Source organism: Papio anubis, unplaced genomic scaffold, assembly GCF_008728515.1.
Source record: "Papio anubis isolate 15944 unplaced genomic scaffold, Panubis1.0 scaffold165, whole genome shotgun sequence".
In the NCBI taxonomy this organism is placed as follows: Eukaryota; Metazoa; Chordata; class Mammalia; order Primates; family Cercopithecidae; genus Papio; species Papio anubis.
In genome coordinates this window covers 122,571-139,198 of record NW_022161635.1, presented here as the reverse complement: position 1 = coordinate 139,198, position 16,628 = coordinate 122,571, and the positions used below count along the sequence as shown (strand labels likewise).

General features: G+C 39.4%; 1 protein-coding gene across 3 annotated transcripts in view; it reads left to right on the top strand.

Annotated features, from left to right (window-relative positions):
• The window catches only part of LOC116272700 (probable phospholipid-transporting ATPase IM), a 144,223-nt gene that overhangs the window by 15,417 nt on the left and 112,178 nt on the right, over positions 1 to 16,628 (top strand). For all 3 annotated transcript variants that reach the window (XM_031661466.1, XM_031661464.1, XM_031661465.1), the window contains exon 3: positions 15,266 to 15,324. In XM_031661466.1, coding sequence (XP_031517326.1) covers positions 15,268 to 15,324 — 57 coding nt within the window. In that variant the 5' untranslated portion in view covers positions 15,266 to 15,267. The remainder of the gene's footprint in view (positions 1 to 15,265; positions 15,325 to 16,628) is intronic.

Sequence of the window (16,628 nt, the reverse complement as noted above, 5' to 3'; positions counted from 1 at the left end):
CTCAGGCTGCTCTGCCTCTGTCTCCTTCATTGCACCCTCGTGGTGGAATTTCCCCTGGTTCAGTCTTCTGTATTTTTCTCTCTGTTCATTTTGTTCCTCAGAGAACTCCTTCTCTATCTTGGCTTCTGTTCATCTCTATGGAGATGACTCTTAAAACTATGGTATTTATTGTGAAATCTTTCCTAAACATTATATGTTAATTCCAACTGTTGCAGATTTTGATTTAATAGTTTTATCAATATAGCTTTAGATTGCATAGAATGAGAAAACCTGGAAATTAGAAGAATCTTCAAAGTCAGTTTATCCAGCTTTATTTCTACTTTGATAATCTGTTTCTAGAGTGCTGATGAGTATTTTCCATGAATATTGCTCTGCCAAGTAGCTCAGACATCTAATTTGGGAGCTGTCTAATTCTTTTTCTTTTTCTTTTTTTTTTTTTTTTCAGAAACAGGGTCTCACTCTGTCACCCAGGCTGGAGTGCAGTGGTGATCATAGCTCACTACAGCCTCAAACTCCTGGGCTCAAATGATCCTCCCACTTCAGCCTCCCAAGTAGCTAGGTCTACAAGTGTGCCACCATGCTTGGCTAGTTTTTAAATTTTTTTGTAAAGACAGGGTCTCACTATGTTATTCAGGTTTGTCTTGAAGGCCTGGCCTTGAGTAATCTTTCAGCCTGGGTCTCCTAAAGTGTTAGGATTACAGGCGTGAGCTACTGTGCTCAACCTCATTCTCTGTTTTGACAGTAAATTCAACCATATGTTAACAGAATTTCAGATCCTTGTAAAGTTTACTTTCTGTTCTGAATTTTGGAATAACACAGAGTATTTGTTCTTCCATCTACCTTAAAAATAATCGAATATTTGAAGATCTCATTTTTCCACATGCTCTCTTTCTTTTGCTAATATTCTTTCTCTCTTTCAGTCTCTGATTTTTTGGGTAGACACCTGCAAGTTTTCTCTAATATATGATGATATGGTTCATAGTTTTTAGACTCTCAGTATCTCACCTATAATATGAACTTCACCAGGGAAGGGCTGCTGTCTTTCTCATTTTTGACCCTACAACATGTAGTATGGTGTGTGTCACTTTGTTCTAGAACCTGGACATCTATTGAGTAGATGTTTGAATGAACACATCATGGTCACAAAACTTTTTGATGCTCTTGGCTTCTCCAGTGGCTTCTGCACTGCCTACAACTGGGTTCGATTGAACCCAGTTCTCAAGATGCAGTCTGACTTAACTTGGAATGGAGTGGTACAAGATTCTGCTGATCCGGAATTTGGTTTCTGCTAAGATTGTATTAATAGCTTTTGGGAATTTGTACTTATGGCTCACTGAGCTCTCAGTGAAGGCAGAAAAACCATGAAAGGGTCTTGAGTCAGGTGTTAGGTTTCTGTATTTATTAAGTTGATGTAGCGTCACTGAATTAGTCAGGATTCTCTAGTAAAACAGAATGTATGTGTGTGTATGTATGTGTGTATATATATATACACATACACAAATATAGACAAATATATGTGTATCTATAAGTCTATGTATGTGTCCAAATATATACATATATGGATATATGTATGTATTTATACATATTCATATATATTGTATATATAAATACTGTATGGATTTGCCTCATATGATTATTGATGCTGAAAAGTCCTGATTTGCAATTGGCAAACTGGAGACCCAGGAGAGCCAGTGGCATGATTTCAGTCCAAATACCAGCAGGCTTGAGACCCAGGAAGAGCCAATGTTGTAGTTTGAGTCTGAAGGCAAGAAAAAACTGATGTCCCAACTCAAAGGCAAGAGGAGTTCCTTCTACTCAGCTTTTTGTTCTAATCAGCCCTTGAGCTGATTGGATGAATCCCACACACATTAGGGATGGTGATCTGCTTTCTGCTGCCTACTGATTAAAATGTTGATCTCATCCAGAAAGACCCTCACAGACACACCAGAACTATGCTTGACTTAATATCTGAGCACCCTGTGGCCAAGTCAAGTTGACACACAAAATTCACCCTCACAGACATACTTTAGTTTATCAAGATGTTTTTGAATTTGTGTATTTCTCCTTTTGGTTTGTCAGGTTTTTCTTTATATATTTTGAAGCTATGTTATTGGATGCATACAAATCTTGAGTTGTTGTATAGTCCTGGAAGATCAATCTTTTGTTACTATGGGATGACTCTATCTCTAGCAGTGCTTGTTGTATTAAAGTTTAATTTATCTGATATGAATTTAAAGAAATAAAAAGCCCTCAACCTGCATGGAGTTCACATTCTGGGGGCGGGGGTGGGGGTGGGGAGCGGCACAGGGCAGAAAGACAATCAACAAAATAAATGAATAAATAATCTTCTACATTGGGTGGGAGTGTGCTGCAGTTTCAAAAAGAATAAGCATGGAAGGCTGAATTGAGAAGACATATTTGATAGCAGATTTGAAAGAAGTGACGTGGCAGCCATGTAGATATTTGAGAGATAAGCATGCCAGGCAGAGGGAACAGCAAGTGCAAAGGCCCTGAGATGAGAATGGACCTGGTGTGGTCAGGGAACAGGAGACCACTGAGACTGGAGTTGAATGAAGATGGCGGACAGTGGTTGTCAGGGGTGGATCCGGGTTTTTTTTTTTTTTTTTTTTTTTTTTTTTTTTTAAGATGGAGTCTCACTCTGTCACCCAGGCTGGAGTGTAAGGATGCAATCTCGGCTGATTGCAACTTCTGCCTCCTGGGTTCAAGCAATTCTTCTGTCTCAGCCTCCCGAGTAGCTGGGACTACAGATGTCCACCACCACGCCTAGCAAACTGTATTTTTAGTAGAGATGGGGTTTCACCATGTTGGTCAGCGTGGTCTCAAACTCCTGATCTCAGGTGATCCACCTGCCTCGGCCTCCTAAAGTGCTGGGATTAGAGGTGTGAGCCACCGCACCCAGCCTGGATCTAGGTTTTTTGAAGCCTTAAGCTAATACAAAATACAAAATCAGGTATAATAAAAAATATTTATTTAGAGTGAGAAAATCTCTATAAGTTATAATTTTGAAAATATGAAAAATACCCCAAACATCCCAAAATTCAGAAAAATAACACAATAGCTTCATTTTGCTGAATGTGCCTTTATAATACATTTTCTTTCTTTATTTTTGGCCTCTTATTTTTGATTGCCTCTCATATAACAATTATTTTGTTACAAAATTTTCTAAAGAGAGACTTAGATAATCCAATTTTCCCTTTGGTATAGTTAATTAACATTAAGAATTATGATAGCTTAGAAAAAATTTTCAGCTTTGTGACTTCACAGTGTCACATAAACATTTAGAATGGTCAACCTTGGAAAAACTTCCACCAAGTTTCTTTCACATATGAACTGTTACAGATATACTTGCCATAAGTAGTGCTGCTATAAGTAGGTTTATACTGTATAAGCACTGGAATTCTAATGCATTTTATTCTGTGAAATCCACATGAAAAAAGAAAAATATGTTTATTATACTTACTAAGTATAATAAGCATATCATGTCACACTTTAGGTATTCATCAACTCCTAGTCAAAACAGAATTTATCACCTCTCAAGAATATGAGGAGTATATATATAATATATAATATATACATTTATTTAATTATATTAATATATATTACATATTACATATTTAATATGTAATACATGCATGTATATATAATATATAAATGAAATATGTAATAAAAATGTTTTATATATAGATACGTACATATCCATATCCATATACTTGATACTCCTCATATTCCTGATAGGAGGTAAATTCTGTTTTAACTAGGAGTTGATGAATATTAAATGTTACACATACAATTTTACACGTCTGATGATTGGGAGAATTCTGCACAGGCTAACTTCAGCTCTATATTTCAAACCTGCAGTCTCTTCCACAGTTCACACACTTCTAGTGCCAGTTGCTGTAGGATGTGATCATGTTGCCATGTGGCCTCAGGCCCTGCATTCTTATGTTATGGCACTGCGTGGATCTGCATTCCTGACCACCAATAACTTAACTCTATGTAGAAGTAACTGTGAATCACATAGATAGACTCCAGGAAACACAAACTCATGTAGTTGCAACCTGATTGCCCCTTATCTGGATCCCAGCAGCGCCATCTGATATGAGGCAAAGTGCGATGGAAGGAACGTTAAAGTGGAGGAGATGTTGGTCTTAGCCCCCTGTGGCTAAAATATTTGACTTTTGTAAACTGAGAAAAAAGGAGTATGCAAACACATTTCTAGTGCTACTCCTCGGGATGAAATGTGCAAGTGAGGTGGGCTGAGGCTTGTTTAGCTTCATGGTAAGTCACCCTCTGGTGGTGATGTGAGGCCAGGGAGGTAGTGGGGTGGATGTGTAAAGATTAGGCAGGACCGTGAAGGCCTTGGTCACAACTGGCTTCTGTGTCTTTAGATGAAGAGCTAGTGGATGGCCTTGAGTAGGAGAGAGAGATAAGACTTGCGGTAGGCAAAAAATAATACCCCTTGCTCCAGTGGTGTCCCAGAACCTGTGAATACTTTACCATATATGGCAAAAGGAACTTTGTGGATGTGCTTAAGTGAAGGGATCTTGAGGGTGGTAAGAATATCCTGAATAATGGAGATAGGTGCAGTGTAACTGCAGGGGTCCTTATCAGAGGGAGGCAGGAGGGTCAAGGTCAGAGAAGGAGATGTGACAATGAAAGCAGAGGTCGGACTGCTGTGGGCCATGAGCCAAGGGATGTGGGCAGCTTTTAGAAGCTGGAAAGTCAAGAAACAGATTCTTCCCTAGGGCCTCTAGAAGAAACTCAGCCCTGCTGACACCTTAATTTTAGCCCTATAAGACCTTTTTCAGACTGCTGACTTTCAGAACTGTAAGATAGTGTTTATATTGTCTTATACCACTAAATTCATGGTAATTTGTTAGAGCAGCAATGGAAAACTGGTAAAATTGTGACAGAAGCATTCTGGCTGCTCATTGAGAATAGATGGTAGGGGGAAGGGGCAGAAGACCAGAGGGGAGGCTGTTGCAGTATCCTGGGCAGAGGGGATGATGGCTTGGACCAGGGTGTGTGCAGAGGAAGCCTGAGAAATGGCCGATTCTGAGCATTTACCACCTTTCTTTTCTGCCTCAAATCCTGGCCCCCTTGTATCTCTTTTTAAAGCCTTATTACCTGAATGTGTCATGAATAGATAAATAAAGTGAGGCTCCTATTTTTTTGTTGGTCTTTTCACACTTGGAGTGATATTAGAAGGAACAGCTGAGATGAGACTGTGGTGATGTCCTCTTTTAGTGTCCATATTTTTTACGCCCTCTCAGGTGGCAGACCGCCTCCACCAAACTGCTTTTCATTACATCACTGTGGTGCAGTTTGGATCAGGTGCCTGGCAAAATAACCCTGCACACCGCATGGTTTGTCTATGGCTACGTAAGCTCCTTTCAGAGCTGCCTGGGACAGGCAGGGATGCTTTTTGGCCACCCGTCTGGATATGACGTTCCTTTTCTCCAGTTGCTGTGGCTCTCTGGCCTCTCTTCTACATCCTTGCTGTGCACATATCTGTGGGCATGAAAACACTTTGAAGGCAATCACTGTCTTGTTTGTCTTTGTTTTGTCTTTGCTGACTAGCTATTCTAGCTAGATGAGCAGCTCTATTAGCCTTGCTCAAAGGAGCTCAATAAATATTTTTGGGATAACTCACTTTCCCTTGGCTCTAGTAAATTTTATTTGCCATATGGATTCAGGGAGCTGAGATACAGAAACCAATATGTATTAAAGAAACTCGGTTTATAGCCTCATGCACCTTAAAATGACAAACACGAAAGCTTCCTGTGCGACCCCTTAGATATCAAGCAGAGACGTGTTCTCTTCAGAGCTTCTTCTTGCCTGTCTTTCTTTTATGCTTGGAGTTATTTCCTATCATTTTATGACAGGAGGCTTTCTTGGCCAACCCTTAGGTGGCCAGCCTGTGTTTCACAAAGGGAAACAGCCTGTGTTTCACAGAGCCTTCTAGCTTCTAGGCTCTTATAATCTTTGGGACAGATGCTGATTTTTTTTTTTTTCTCTTTGAGTAGAGATGATACAGAAAGAAGGAAATGACTATTTCCCATCTTTAGAGAAAGCATTCTGTTGTTGGTCCAGTCCATAAAAATGCATTTTTTTTTTGCTATAGATAATCAAATTGTAAAAGAATATAGATAGAGAATAACAGATTAGAACAGGCACATATAAAAAAAGTTTCAAAGAAAGCAGTCAGTTTTCAACAGGAGTATTCTCAGCAAACTGCCCAAAGTCTTCAAGGAGAGAGGAAACACGCCCTACAGGAAGGCCTTCCCAGTGCAGCAGAGACCAACCCTGGACATGATGAAGCGTAGGAAGTGTCTGGGCCATGAGGTTGTTTGGGATGGGGTATATGATTTGATGTACATCTGGAGTATTGCATTTGATGAGAGAGGCTCTTACCCCTATCTTTGACCTTTGGACCAAGGCACAAACCAAATTGCAGTTTCCCAGTCATCTATGCACAGTACCACCACCATCTCCTTATATCCGGAATCTCTTCTGAGCTTCTTTTATAAGGGATACAGTTCTGTGTTTGCATTCTGACTCTACTGCATAATCTTGCAAGGACTCTGTTTCTTCCCCTGTAAAGGAGGGCTGGTAACAGCATGTACCTAATGGGATTGTTCTGAGGATTAGCAAACTAATGTGTGTGAAACACTTCATGTAGTATCTAGCTTGTAATAGGTGCTCAATTAATGTTAGATATTACTATTATCATTATAGTAAGTTTTAAATCTCTAGTCGTGAATCTGTACTTATAGAAAGCTACATGCTGAGGGTTTATATGGAGATTGTATTAATTTTATGTGTAAGTTGTATAATCCAGCTTATGTATCCTAGAAGAGGAATGAATAATGAATTGTTAAAAATTTTACATTTCTTTGTGAAGCTATAGTGAGCCCTGGGAGGAATAAAGCTCTTAAATCAAATTTTCCAGCTATCTGGACTTGATGAGCAAATTGGCTTAGCCAAGAGAAAAACAAACCCAAAGCCCTTTAGTATTTGTTTGAATCCCCTAACTTTGTTTCCAAGCTCTCTTGTGAAGACAAGCATAAAAAAATTATGGGAAGAGTTTTTTTTTTTTCCTTCTATTCTCTTTGGTTTTCTGCTTAAATGTCAATATGTCCCCAGAAGCTGCAGGTCACCACTGGGTTTCAATAGGAAACCCCAACTCGGGACACATATTTTTCAGTTGTATCAGAATGTGTTCTTGGAGTCAACTCAGGAAATCTTGGAGGCTGAGGGACTCTTTTCTTTAAAGCTCTCCCCACTCATTGTTCTTTCCTCATGTCTTTAATGAATTGCTTTGGCTTCCAACTACATGGACCAGATTATGAAGAATGAAAGAAAATTAAGAAAGGAAGAAGCTTAAGTTATTGATTTAGCTTGAGGAAATTTTTCAGAGATTTCTGACCCAACCCCAAAAAACCCACAATCACCCTAAACCCCAAATGACACTTCATGTTTGGAGACATTCTTCAGCTTTTGGATCGGTACCAATCTTGCTCAGGAAATACCAGTCTATATCACTGAGTTTTATATAGGGACCCTGAATGCTCTGTGGTGCTTCATCATTTCATGATTTTGAGGGTCTACAGCCAAGTGCCTGAGGCTGTTTTCTAAACCACATTTGGTGAAGGACAAAATGCTCTGGAGTTAATTAACGAAAGACTGTTGTATTTGTTAATTAGGGATACATACTTGCTATGGTCGCTCATGGATCTAGTGGAAACTTGCTAACTCTTCCCTTTACTAGCAGAGCTCATGCGTTCACTACCTAATCTTAAATACTAAGGTGTTACAAATTGTTCACAAACTGATTTTTAGGAAAAGGTTGTAAATGGCTTGTTTTCTTTTGTCTACTGGAAGTGGAAGTTGGATAACGTATAATTTATTATATTATGATGGAGAAGTGCTCAGATTAGGAGTTGGGTGTTGCCTTTGAGGACCTGGAGTAGAATCAACGAGTATTTGCCAATTTCCATTGAAAATATTTGAAATGTTCCTTCAAGATCTTCTTGGGAAATAATCATATTAGCAACTTTAAGACTGACTATTCAAGCTTGAGTGATTTCCTTTTTTGCCCATTTACTAGTTTTCAGTTTTTTTAAAAAAGGATTTTTCTGGTATTTTTCTGTTTACAATGTATTTTCCATATATTTCCTCATTGAATGATTATAACACACAGAGGCATTATTTTACTGAGGAACCGTAAGTAAGAAGAAGTATGAGTTAAAATGTGCTTGTATAGGTAGTTGCAGAAGGATCATTGGCTCTTGTTGCCTCAAGGTCCAAGCGTCTTTTTATTTCATGAGGACTCTCTTTCTTTCTTTCTTTCTTTTTTTTTCTTGAGATGGAGTCTCCCTCTGTCGCCCACACTGAAGAGCAGTGGCGCCATCTCCCTCACTGCAAGCTCCGTCTCCCGGGTTCATGCCATTCTCCTGCCTCAGCCTCCTGAGTAGCTGACTACAGGCGCCCGCCACCAGGCCCGGCTAATTTTTTGTATTTTTCGTAGAGACAGGGTTTCACCATGTTAGCCAGGATGGTCTCAATCTCTTCATCTCGTGATCTGCCCACCTCGGCCTCCCAAAGTGCTGGGATTACAGGTGTGAGCCACCCTGCCTGGCCTATGAGGACTCTTTCATCAAACTCTGGTTTTTATGGGTCCTAAAAATCTTCCTAACAGGGGAATAACACCTTAATTGAACTTAAAAATTTCTAGCAGAGGGCCAGACATGGTGGTTCATGCCTGTAATTCCAGCACTTTGGGAGGCCAAGGTGGGAGGATTGTTTGAGGCCAGGAGTTCGAGACCAGCCTGAGCAACATAGTGAGACCCTGTCTCTATTTATTAAAAAAAAAAAATTCTAGCAGGATAGTATTATGTCCTCTCATCTTTTAAGCTTGTTTCTTAGTGATCTGATTGTAATTTTGGATGTTCTGTCTGTATCTCCCCTTTCCAAATGGAAAGACAAGCATAAGTAGATATAGTTTTGTTTTTAGTCATAAACCGGGAGTGACTTTAACAAACCATCAGCCCTGTGAGATAATTCTTTTTTTCCAGGGAAGTAGGGAGCCATAGATTAATTATTCTGAAACTGAGTTATTCTTTTTGGTAAATGTTCCCTAATATTTAACTGGTTTGTAAATGATTACTTCCTAAAATAAATGAGGTATCCTTATTTAATTATCTTGGAGAATATGACTGGAAGTACATGGCTTAAAGATAAGCATTCAATGAGTGCTTCATTGCTATCCTATTTGGTTGAGGAAGGCATCAAATTATATTGGGTTTTATGATTTTGGGGGATTTAAGGTTATTTTCCTCATCCTATATGGAGTAGCAGTTTGAAGGCTTACTTATCTATTTTTCTATATTCTGGAGCAGATTCAAAACAAATGTCTAAGAGATTTCTGCCTCTGCTGATGGCTGTTATCTTGGATCACTAGAATGACAAAGGATGGCTTCCTTCCTATCCAAGCACATGTTTTTGTTAGGCTCCTCAGGTGTCAAAAAATGATGCAAATGCTATTACCAACCTGAACTTCTTTTGGGTCTTGTACTCAGCCAGCAATACAGTGTAGCAGCATTCCAGGTATGTTCCAGGAAGTTCAATATCAAGCTCATGGTCACGTAGTATTTAGTACAGTGAAGTTGATAGAAATAAGAATGATTACTCAGTGGACACATAGCTTATGCATTCTTTCAAATATCCCAAAATATATTCTTGGATTTAATCAGATCAACAGAGAATGAGTACAGAGACCCCATTGTAGGCCTCTCTCAATTGTGTCTTGGGGTGATATCCTTAGGGATGTTACAAAACATAGCTCCAAAAACCTTATTTTATGTTCTTTATATCAAACAATGACTTCCTTATGAGGATTTCTTAGGTAAATTAATGCCTGAGGCAAGAATTACTAATAGTTGTACTTTTCCTGAGAAACTGATTTATTATTATCTATCAGAACTACTAATAATTGCACTTTTGCTGATAAATTGACTTTCTTATCTCACAGACTTTGTAAAATAGGGCAATAGACAGGCATTCCTTTATTCTGTAGCATTTGTGGCACACCTGGATCAGGTGTGTGGGTCATTGGATTAGCCATTTTTATTATCATTCTTGACTCTGGTCGGTTATCATTCTTCCTTCTGTATCTTCTTCCACCCCTACTGTACTTTAAACATTTAAACAAGTATTTTTCCTCTTCTACATTCTTTTTTGTAAAATTTTTTATTTTAATTTTTGTGAGTACATAGTAGGTATATATATTTATGGGTTATACATGAGATGTTGATACAGACATGGTGTATATAATAATCACATCATATAAAATGGGGTATCCATCCCCTCAAGCATTTTCCTTTGTATTAGAAACAACCCAATTATACTTTTAGTCATTTTTAAGTGTACGATTAAATTATTATTGACTATAGTCACCCTGTTGTGCTGTCAAATAGTAGGTCTTACTGTTGTACATTCTTGAGTAGCTGTTTTGCAGATGGTCGTTGTCTGTAAACACTTTTGCAGAGATGTCTTTATTTCCCCTTCACACTTGATTATTTGGCTGGGTATAGAATTCTAAGTTTCAAAATATTTTTCTTTAAAACTGAAAAGAATCACTCCAGCGTCTTCTAGCATCCTTATTACTGATGAGAAATGTCATATTGGTCTGATTCTTGTGTTTCAGGCTAACCATTTTTTTTCTTTTGGAAGCTTTTGGGATTATCTCCTTGTCCTTGGAGCTCAGAATTTTATGGGTTCATTTTCATTCATCCTGATTGGTACTTGGTGGCCCTTTCACTTTGAAGAGTTACTTCTTACTCTGGAGCAGGGCAGTTTTCTTCTGTTTACTTGATTGTTTTCACCTATCCATTGTCTATGTTCCCTTATCCTAAGTTTTTTCCCCCACATTTTCCTTCTGTTTGTCATTTTGATATATATTTTGCGAGATTTATACAATCTGATCTTCCATCTTGTCCATTCTACTCTCTAGTGTGTCCAGTAAATATTTTGAATTCTAGGGACTTTTTCTTGTTCTCTGTTTTCTTTGTTTATATTAGCTTGTTCTTGTTTCATGGATGCCATGTCTTCTTAAATATCTTTGAGGTGCTGGGTACGGTGGCTCATGCTTGCAGTCCTAGATATTCAGGAGGTTGTGGTGAGAGGACTTTTTGAACCCAGGGATTCGAGACTGCAGTGACACTCAGCCTGGGTGACAGAGTGGTATGCAGTGGCACAATCTCAAAAAAAAAAAAGTATCTCTAAAAAACCCTATATATCTATGTATATATATTCAAGGCACTAATTAGAATTAAAAAGAAAAACCAATCCCCCTTTTCTACCTGTATTCAGCATTGTTTCTTCTTGTTGAATCCCTCTTTTTTGTGCTCTTGGTTTTTCTCAGCTGCCACTGATTTGTATTTATAAATAAAGGACTAGATAGATTAGTGCCATTGCAAGGGTCTTTTTCTCTGCCAGGCCTCTCCTTTGAACAGGAGTGAGCAGCCTGCTGACAGAGGCTTTTCTGTGGGTTAGTCAGGCAGTCTGGCAAATTCCACAATGGCCTCAGTCAGGCAAGCTTTACTAGGGGCCAAGTTGGCTATACCTGCTGTACAGTGGCAGAGCTCTTCCTTCTCAGCCTGAATACCCACCCTTGGTTTCCCCGCCGATGTGTTGCCTACCCTCTTTGTGGGTAAAGAAGGGTGTGAGAGATCTCAATTGGTTCAGTTATTTTTTTTAATTACTCTGAGGTGGTAATATTATTTATCATCAAATGGAGACACTTTTGAGAATGAAAGGGGAACCTATCAATTATTTTGACAAGGTAATAGGCATAACCTGGGCCTGTCACCCTGTCCATAACATACTCTCAATCTTCGTATTTACCAACTCTGAATTTAGAGCTGCTCTGGGCTCACTGGGAAGATTACTCTTCTAATTCTTTTGGCTAGAGTTACTTCTGTCTTTTTTTTCCCAGTCAAAATGATCTCATCTGCTTTCTATTTTATTCTCTAGGCTTTCTTCAAAATTTATGAACCTCTGCTAGCCACTACTCTTGTTTTCCAGCACTGTTGTGTTTTTAATTTAAAAAAATGTTTTCTGTAATTTCAGTGGGACCTGAGAAAGAAGGGAGGAAAAAGACATACTCAACTGGCCATCTTAAACCAGAAGCTCTTTTATCTCTTTTGGTCCGCCTTAAACTTGCTGGTTTACTATATTTTATACATCCTTATATATTGCCTTACTCCTTTTTGGAGGTGGACACATTCAGTGATAATTGTGCAGGTGTGAGCTCACACTGGTAGATCATCAACCCCTTGGTGACTAGTTTCCTTTCATTCCTCTTACATATGGAAGGATCCCATGATGCCTATGAAGTATCAGGCATTAGTTCATTGAACCTCTGAGCCATTCTCACTGGGAATAGTTATGGGGAATTTGTTTTCAGCTTTCTCTTTTTCCAGGATGTGACTTATTGCCAAAAGGTCTTTATATCCCCTCATACACTGTGGTAGCACAGAGAAGAAAGGAAATTCCTACAAAGATAATTCAGGTGTAGCATAGTCAGATTAAAGACAGAAAACCGTAGGGATTTAGAACCAAAGCCTGTATTTTGCAGAACTTAATGAAGGGATGCTAAATTTTCTGCCAGAATTAATCCAGGAAGACTTAGTTCAGAAAGATGATAATTAATAGAAGTAACAGAGGCAACAATTCAGACTTACTAAGAAGGATTTAGAAGGAAAAGTGGGCTTCTTGGCTGCAATCAGGTTTTGTGGGACAAGAGCAATTTGGATACCTGAAAGAAGATCCAAACTGACCTACCATAGAAACTACTTGGCTGCTTTGGGAATGGGCTAGTCCCTATCCCTGTGGAGTGTGGTTACATGGAGATGCTGGGCAGGATGGTTTCTTTTTTTTTCTTTTTTGTTTTGAGACAGAGTCTTGCTCTGTCACCAGGCTGGAGTGCAGTGGCGCAATCTCGGCTCACTACAACCTCTGCCTCCCAGGTTCAAGCGATTCTCCTGCCTCAGCCTCCCGAGTAGCTGGGACTACAGGCACGTGCCACCACGCCCAGCTAATTTTTGTATTTTAGTAGAGATGGGGTTTCACCATGTTGGCCAGGGTGGTCTTGATCCCTTGACCTCGTGATCCACCTGCCTCAGCCTCCCAAAGTGCTAGGATTACAGGCATGAACTACCACACCCAGCCCAGGATAATTTCTATGTGGCTCACAGAGTCAAGATTCTGGTGTTTGGAGTGGGTAAAATTAGGTAGAGAACTATAGAATTCTACTGTTGGATGTGCTTCATATAAATGTGAAATTTTAGAAGGATCATCATCTGAATGTATATGAACTAAGCTAAGTCCAATTAATATATAATTAGTATATCTGATTTTTGTTTTGCTGCTATAATCTACAAATTACATGCAGCATACCAGTGGTCCAGGTTAACCTTTTGCCATGCAGAAGGAACTCTCGCTCCTACCATCCCAGTAATATTTTTTGCTTTCCTGACAGCAATTTTACTACTTCTGGGTTATGGTGGTGTTATATAAATAAATTATCTAGCTTTTTAAGCATTTAGGTTCCCTCACCCTTCAAAGTACCACTTTGGGATCTGATGTTTTAATTCTTTGTTGGGGCATCAGCAAGAAAGAGAGGATGGTGCTTTTTAGCCAGGGTTTGAAATGTTTTCTTCAGGTGGGTGAGTGGTTGAGAGGTTGCTTTCTGGTGGGTTCTGGATTTCAAAGTTACAGGTTAGGAGCAAGCCCATTCAGGTATCATCAACTATTGATGTCAGCCCAATATTATTCTTATCAGCAATTAGTTGAGCCATACTAGAAAACAGGAACTATCACAGGGAACTGGCTTTATTAGATAGGCAAGAAGGAAACCATGCAGGTGGTTACTGGACAGACAAAACACCCTACAAATGGTAGAAACCCAGTCATAACCAAAGACAGGGTGTCATTTGTCAGGGGCAGTCCTTAGAGGTGACCTTCAGTCTTGGGAGTTGAACTACCAGGGCTACAGAGAGATTCCGCCTGGACTTTTGGAAAAAATTTGTTCTTACAATTCATGGTGGGTGCTAAAATATATTCCTTCCTTCCTTCTCTCCCTCTTCATCTCCCTCATTTTCCTCGTCTCCCTTCTGCTTCCAGCTCTTCTTTTTCACTTTCCTTTTGCTCTTCCCTGCTCCATCCCCAACATGTGTCTCCAAGTTACTTTCCACCATGCAGTCTCCTTTATCTCTCTGGTTGTAAGTGCCTTCTCCAAACTCAGACTCTTACTGCAGTCCTTCCACCTTTTACCACCTGTCACCTACCCAGTTGGAGAATTATGGGATTAAGGGAATTTAATGGTGAGAGGGTCAAGTCACTCGCCATGAGAGTCCAGCATTGACATCTGGTGGTTACCTTGCTGACTCTTTTCTCATAGCTTTCATCATTCCATCCTAAATCTTCGGTCAACTCTGGAAGTAACTCTTCAGTAAACATGGAGCAAGAATTTGCTACCCTTACTACAAAACTTGTTCTGCTGGTGTTTCTGGGGCACTGTCTTTTCTTGCCCTCTGCAAATTTTTATTCTGCACTGTTATAATCTTTGGATTTATTGTCCTTTTTATATTGTTATATGTACGGGTGTTTGTGTTTGCTTTCAGAAGAGATTTTATTCTTTGGTCACTTCCAGCTAAGGGCAGGTCTCAGTTTCCTGATTATGTGTCATTCTTCTTAATATGCCTGGGCTGCTTACAAATATCACCTTTGGTTCTATGACCATAAAGTCAGTGACCTCACTGGCCACTTCTGTATGGTTTTATTTGGCTATGTTATATTTTGTGACTTTGTAGCAAAAAACCTCACAAAACATTCCTTGTCAGGATGCATTTGACTTTGTCAGCTCCTTCTCTTAGGAACCACTTGAAGTTAAGAGAAAGGGTCTTTGCGGTGCTAGAGGGACATAGAAATTGGAGACACATAATGTTTTGCTTTATGGTTGGCATCAGGAGGACAATGAGAAACATTGTAGCTTTCCATTTTGTGACTTTCCAACACATGTTCCAACATGTACTCTGGAAAAAGCCAATGCCCTTCAAATTTGAAAGAAAAGAATTCTTGCAACCTTAACAACAAAGCAACCTAAGTGATGTTGTTTTAATGAGTTATTTGTTTCTGTGGGCCTACAATTTAATTTCATACCTGGTTTCTCTCTCTTTAGAAATGGAACGGATAGTGAAAGCCAATGACCGTGAATATAATGAAAAGTTCCAGTATGCGGTGAGTAAAACACACATAACACATGCATACTGGAATAGGTCTTATCTAAAGACAGTGGGATGCATGTCTTCTAGAACTGTATGACTTCACCAAAAACTTTATTCATTGGACCATTTTAACAGCAAGGTGCCATATGTTTCCATAAATACAGATCTTAGTAATGTTTACAAACTAGTTATTTCCCACTAAGAGTGGTTGGCATGCTTATTGTCATGGGAAGATGATAAAATCTCTTCTTTCTCAAGAATTGATGTTTAGCTCAATTTGGTACCCATCTGGTTAGTAGAATACATAGGAATAATATGAAAATGGACCTTTTTAGTAGCACTTGGGGATGGATGTAGTGACATTAGCTGGTGGTTGATGAATGGCATTTGAGGGATTTTCTCTAAGCAACTCAGGCTGAATGTGGAAAAATATATGTAAGATAAAGTTCCACTCCCACCATTCTGGAAGACAGTATGGCAATTCCTCAAGGATCTAGAACCAAAATACTCTTTGACCCAGCAATCCCATTACTGGGTATATACCCAAAGGATTCTAAATCATTCTACTCTAAAGACACATGCACATGTATGTTTATTGCAGTACTGTTCACAATAGCAAAGACTTGGAACCAACCCAAATGCCCATCATTTGGGCATAGACTGGTTGAAGAAAATGTGGCACATATACACCATGGAATACTATGCAGCCATAAAAAAGAATGAGTTCATGTCCTTTGCAGGGATATGGATGAAGCTGGAAACCATCATTCTCAGCAAACTAACACAGGAACAGAAAACCAAACACTGCATGTTCTCACTCTTAAGTGGGAGGTGAACAATGAGAACACAGGGACACAGGGAGGGGAACATCACGTAGCAGAGCCTGTCGGGGGCTAGGGAGCTAGGGGAGGGATAGCATTAGGGGAAATTCCTAATGTAGATAATGGGCTTATGGGTGCAGCAAACCACTGTGGCACGTGTATACCTGTGTAACAAACCTGCACATTCTGCACGTGTCCCAGAAGTTAAATAAATATATATACACACACACACACATATATATATATATAATATATACAAATATATATATATGAGGCTGGACTGGGCGTGGTGGCTCACACCTGTAATCCCACTTTGCGAGGCCAAGGTGGACAGATCACAAGGTCAGGAGTTCGAGACCAGCCTGGCCAATATGGTGAAACCCTGTCTCTATTAAAAATACAAAAGTTAGCTGGGCATGGTGGTGGGCGCCTGTAGTCCCAGCTGCTCGGAAGGCTGAGCTTGGAGAATCACTTGAACCCAGGAGGTGGAGGTTGC